The sequence below is a fragment of the Salmo salar genome, chromosome ssa12 (assembly GCF_905237065.1).
Source record: "Salmo salar chromosome ssa12, Ssal_v3.1, whole genome shotgun sequence".
In the NCBI taxonomy this organism is placed as follows: domain Eukaryota; kingdom Metazoa; phylum Chordata; class Actinopteri; order Salmoniformes; family Salmonidae; genus Salmo; species Salmo salar.
The window spans coordinates 32,655,908-32,661,907 of NC_059453.1; the positions used below are offsets into that span (position 1 = coordinate 32,655,908).

Genomic DNA, 6,000 nt, shown 5'->3' on the forward strand with positions numbered 1-6,000 from the left:
AGCCCACACACTCAAACAGACCTGCTCACTTTATCACTCCCACAAGGGCCATTCATTCACAGGTTAGAAAGACTAGCTCTGGTCTCCACCACACTTCTACTCTGACTGACATTCCTGGGGTTACTGATCAACTAGAGCAGGGGCATCAAACACATTGTTTCCCCCGGGGGCCACATTCGGTCTTGAACGAGTTAAGGAGGGCTGCACTGAAATGTGATTTTATTTCCTTGCCGGCAGAAATCGGCAAAATAATTGTCCTCTATGCATCGTTTTTGGAATTTCCGATGCTCCCTGACTGTCTACTGATTGTTGCGAGCTGGACAGTCAAGAAAATGTATGAAAATTAGTTGAATATCATTTCTGCCCAGTTTCCATTTGGTTTAAGTCATTTGAAAGTATATTGAGTTCATTTCCCCCCAACAATTTAGTGCTTTCTTACTCAACCCCCCCCCCCACCCCCCCCCACGGGCCATATCCTGTCCGCCGGCCGTATGTTTGACACCCTGACCTAGACATCCGGAGTCTAGATCCTGGCTTGTCAATCACTGCAGCTAGGAGGATTCATGATCTACAATATCATATAGGCATAATAGTAAGTGAGTCATCTGATGATTACCTTAAGGAAACAGTCAAGATTGATGATGACTGAGCTTTTGACAGGAGCCTTCAGAAAACTGAAGTTGACCTTCAGGTCATTCTCTATTACACCTTACCGATTCTCCATTCCTCTGTTTCTCCCGTAGCTTGTATGTATGAAGCAGACAGAGGCAACATGAAAAGACAACCTTGACTGAGGAAAGACCCGGGTAGGAAAAACCAGAGAAGAACAGACACGGCAGGCCATCCCAGATGGACTGCTTCGCTTCAGTAGGCTACAATGAGTGTGAAATGTTTGAGCAGTCGCAAACACACACACACACACACACACACACACACACACACACACTCCGCTAGACACTTATCACACAGAAGGGTTGTCATAGGGGGAATGTTGTACTGACGTACAGAAAACAGTGACAGCTCATAGAAGAAACATGTAAAAGAACAGCGAGAGGAGAGACAGAAAAATAAAGCCAACTGTATGCAGTATGGAAAGGAGCATGTAGGCTGGTTTACAATACGTACTAGCACCCTTGTGTCTTATAGAAAGGCATCAAGCCCCACATTTCAAGGCAGTGAACCACAATACAGCCAATTCACCTGACTCTCCTCCCATTGATATTCAACTGGATAGGCAAGGCAACACAGAAACTTAGAGATTGCTGCAATGGATTTCTGACAAAGCCTATTGATTGCGCTTTAAAATGGGTCAGAGCACTCTGCAGAGCTGGGCGGGCAGAGAGAGCCGCGTGGCCAAATTAAGCCTCTGTCTGGACGGATGCTGTGCTGCCTTATTTAAAAATGTTTTAGCAAATCACCCCAAAAATTATCTAATTTGATAATCAATATGGCTGCTAGGCTAAAACGTATTTGCAGCGGCCTTCACCTTGCGCGTGGATCTAGTTTGACCTGGGAAAACGGGTTTCACGCGGCGGTATACAACTAGCTAACACCAAGTGACAACAATAACACATGGGCGTGGTCTCTTCTTACTGTGCCAATTTAGATTAACAGCAAACGAATGCCTCTAATCTGCTTTCATTCAAAACATCTGGCCCAGCCTGCTAGACTGTGTAAACCAGCATTAACTTAATCCAGCTAGGAGGGTGGGTGGGACAGGACAGCGCTGAGGGCAGTAAAACCAGCTCCCAATGCCATTTCAATTGTCTTGTTGGCGTCCCTACACCACATGTAGGTTATCCTTCACAAAACACAATCAAATATATTTCCTTCATTTTAGGGGCAGGAGTCAACAGGGCTCCTAATTTAGCTCGGCATCACGTGCGGACGATACATCCTGTGGAAGAGTGTGTGTTCCCTTTGAGGACACACACAGGCTCTATTTCCTGACCACTGACTGAGTGAATGCTGAGACAGTGGCCCCTGCTAACTTTCCAAAAGTGCACTCTCTCTCCACCGGCTAATGATCAGCCTAGGAAGGATGGAGGCGGGGCCTTTATCTTAAAATCGCCAGCTTCCTGGCTTTTCCCCACTCGCACACACTCAGCTCCTCCAGGGTCACTTCCCAAAATGCTAGAGACTCACCAGTCTAAAGTGGCTTCCTCGTCTGCACTGACCTTCAGTCATGTGATAGATTCATGTAATATATTAGATGCCTAATAAGTAGGCTAGGCTAATAGCTTTCACCAGACAATTTGTGTCACATTGGTGCAGGTGGAAAAAAGGACTAGATGGTGAGAAAAAGCAACTTATGACAGCTGAGATGCACCCGGTGTGATTGCAGACTGTGCTGCATAAGAGTGGATCTGAAACAATTCTTCCAGGCTGGCACTATATGCTCATGGTGCCAACTGGAGGCGAAGGAGCAAATGGAGTTAGAATAGCTAGCCGTTTAGTAGTTAGCTCACAGCAGCAGGCAGTGTTATAGACAGACTAGATGCTAGCAGTGCGAACAGAAGCAATTGTCACCTCCCCGTAGTGTTGGGAATAGCGGCTTAGCGCCAGACTGTTCTATTTACTGCTTGGCAACGGCATTCCATTCAAAACGGCAGGTGACTTCATCAGACAGCGAGTGAAGGAAAAAGCCCAGTGAGCAAACAATAACAGGACCGGTTCACACTAAACAATCCATCAATCCTGATTTGGGACCAGCAGTCGGGTGCCAAAGACTGTGGCTGGTGGAAAACAGTGCAGAAAAACACCCCAGCGTCTCCCCTCACAGACTAGCACTGATCTTAGATGTCTGTGGAATGCGACCTAACCGCTAGGGCCTTGATTAGCCCTAGCTATTCCTTGAGCGAAATTGCATCTGAGACAAGAGGAAATGGTAAATAAATTGCAAGGCAAAGCTGCAACTACTGACAGTTTGAATGTGGCCTCTAAATGGCAAACGAACAGACAAATGGCCTGAGAATACCTTCAGGCGTCTCCCAGACTGCTGGTAGCAGACACAGTAGTTTATTGACGATTACATTACGATTAGACAATAATGGCGGCTCAGGTCTGAATAGACTCTATAGACCCAAGGAAGCTATAAGTGCTTAAGAGTAACCCAGCGAGCTCTACTGATCGAGTTCTACTGTCTGCAGCCCATTCGTTCCCCTATCCTAAATGACAAGCGAGCACTCAGTGAGACCACAGAGCAGATACACAGACCAGGGCAGAGACGCCCGTCTACGACACACACACACACACACACACACACACACTTAAAAAAATGTGCAACATTAAAATGTGTGGTGGTGTTCCCCAGTTTGAAAGGAGCAGTGGTTTGAAGCGTTCTTCCCCGCCTCCGTGGCGTGAACGAGACAGAGGATGTTCCTACGATCTGGAGAGACTCACGTTTCCTCTCTGTATAACATTCCTGGGATTCTGAGTGAAGACCACTGCAGCAGCCCATTTAAAACCATTTCCCAAATGGAAATAAAACAGAGACCCAGGCCTTCACTGCACTAAGAGAGATTATTTTGTATTATCATTGCTGGATGCCTCATTATTGAAGAACAGCCTTGGCTTACTGCATCATAGAGGTCATTGGCAAAATACAAATGTACAGCCTTTTAAAAAGGTCAAACTAAGTACTAAGTAAACACTTTCAAAGTAATGGAATATTCCAAACAACCAGACAACTCTTGCCGGACCACGAGGAACTCTTGTTCACTCAGTGCTTTTATCCGGCTAGTACATTACAAGATTAAATATTTAATTTGGCTGGTCCCAGAAGATAGAGGGGTCTGGAAATCGATCTGATCATGAAGAAACATGAAACGCAGGGCATGCCATTGCCTCCTCTCCCCAGTCAAAACACTGCTTTCTCAAGTAAACAGACAAAATGTTTGGGTTGTAAGAAACTGTGAATAGGACAGAAAGTAAAACGGGCTCATGCTGGCTTCTTTCCCTAAGGAATAGTGTCTTAAAACAAAGGGAATGCACTACAAACTGAGGCTATGTAGGGGTGCTGAAAGTTCATTACCAAGACAAATCAAAGTACTGATGGAAAATCTTGAAACACTAGTGCAGTAAACAATGGAAATATTAGCTACAAATGCAAACTATTTGGAACAGGCTTGCTGGTCTAAATCAATACTACATTTGGTAATGGTGCGTCAGTCTGCAGAGCTCTGGCTACTATGGGTCTCTGCACACTCGGGCGGCAGGTAGTCTAACGGTTAAGAGCTTTGTGCCAGTAACCGAAAAGTCGCTAGTTCGAATCACAGCGCAGATTGTTAAAAATATGTCGATGTGCCCTTGAGCAAGGCATTTAACCCTAATTGCTCATGTAAATCGCTCCTGAATGACTAAAATGTGTAACTATGTAATAATAATGTCACTGATCAATTAATAGCACTGTAATTCAGATTATAGAACAACACATGCACGTAGTGACGAAGGGTGGGCAAACAACTGTTGCAAGTTGTAACAATTAATTAATGCAGCCATTGTGATAACCCCAAATGGTGTTGGCTTTTTTTAATTGGAGAGCTCGTTAGCTAGCAAACAGTAAATCAACGTTATTCACGACTATGTCAGCTAACTAGCTAACTGGCTAGCTAGGTAAACTAACGTTGGCTAGTATTACAAACTGAAAAAAATAAACATTTACTTGTTAGAAAAACTGTATGCTTATTCGATGTGTAGCTAACGACTTTTGATCAGTGTGTTAGTAAATATAATATGGCGTTGTTGCGAATAACAAAGTGTAAACATTCACGCAGAAAACTAGCCAACTACTGTAGCTAGCTAGTAACGTTAGCTTGATAGCGCCATTAGCTAACAAGCAAGTGAAGCTAGAGACAGCGAGAGGGTTTTACATTCTTACCTGTCAACCGCAGTTTCACTGGGCCATTTCTCCTAACTCCTTGATTAGACATGCCCGTTTGTGTTCCAGCTTGACGTGGGGTTATCAAAAATATGTATAATACATGTGTCTAGCTATTTCACAAAAATGAATTCCTATTTAACTCCTATGGCTATAGCAGTTTCACAGTGAATGAAGAAGAATGGAGTCACGGCACAGTGGCCCGGATGAGCACAGCTCTAGTACAATACACCACCGTCCCGAGCACATACTCCTAAAGAAACTAAAATAAATGGCTAATTTCCAATAAACCAGGATCTCCTCCCGAAAGAAACGGTGCTATATGACGTCCAAGGCGGCTTCAAAAGCCAAGGGTGAGCTCCTCTCCCGCTGAGGGTGGCATTTCTGCTTGAAGTGGTGGTAGCTGAAATTTCCAAGCCGAGATGTCTTGCTGGACTCAATTTTTGGATAGTGACCCTCCCCTCTAGTGACATCACTCACAAGATTAAAACACAAGCACTAAATTGATGTACAATGTTAATTTAAACGAGAGGAAATTATTGGACATATTTAACCTTTTTTATGTTGTGTTCATCAATATGGTACTGGTAGGCAACCACAGCCTCTGTCACTGAGGACAGCCTCACTAGACTGATCTAAGGTCAGTTTTATGTTTCACCCGTCCTCATGGTTATGAATAGGTTTTGTGGAGCCAGCGGAGGGTAAGCTGAATCTACACTTGTGTGTTCATAAAAGCATTGTCTGGACCTTTATGGCACAGGACTGTGGACATACCCCACTTTCTGTCAGTTTCCCTTGAACCACTACATTACCAAACATAGCACAAGTATGCAGCACTTACTGGAGAGACCTAACTGGAGAGAAGGGGGCTGATATGTAGTAGTCTACATCAGTGTTTCTCAATCAGGTATAGTAAACTACCCCTCATACTATACCTCATTCCTATCATAGACTATCCACAGGAGGGGGTACTAGGGAGACATAAGAACATAGGCCTAATGACTGGTTGCACATAAGGGGTGCTTCTGGCAGAACATAATCTGATTGGAGGTAGGCCTACATTAACCAAAAATAACCACTGGTCTACATGTCTGGCGCTCCCGAGTGGTGCAGGGGTCTAA

General features: G+C 44.5%; 1 protein-coding gene across 4 annotated transcripts in view; it reads right to left on the bottom strand.

Annotated features, from left to right (window-relative positions):
- LOC106564903 (E3 ubiquitin-protein ligase SMURF2) overlaps positions 1-5,351 on the bottom strand; it is a 90,621-nt gene extending 85,270 nt beyond the window's left edge. The window contains exon 1 of one of the 4 annotated variants that reach the window (XM_014131401.2): positions 4,880-5,351. In XM_014131401.2, coding sequence (XP_013986876.1) covers positions 4,880-4,931 — 52 coding nt within the window. In that variant the 5' untranslated portion in view covers positions 4,932-5,351. The remainder of the gene's footprint in view (positions 1-4,879) is intronic. The other 3 variants (XM_014131403.2, XM_014131400.2, XM_014131402.2) reach the window with 3 other exon arrangements.
- Between the last annotated feature and the right edge of the window lie 649 nt (positions 5,352-6,000).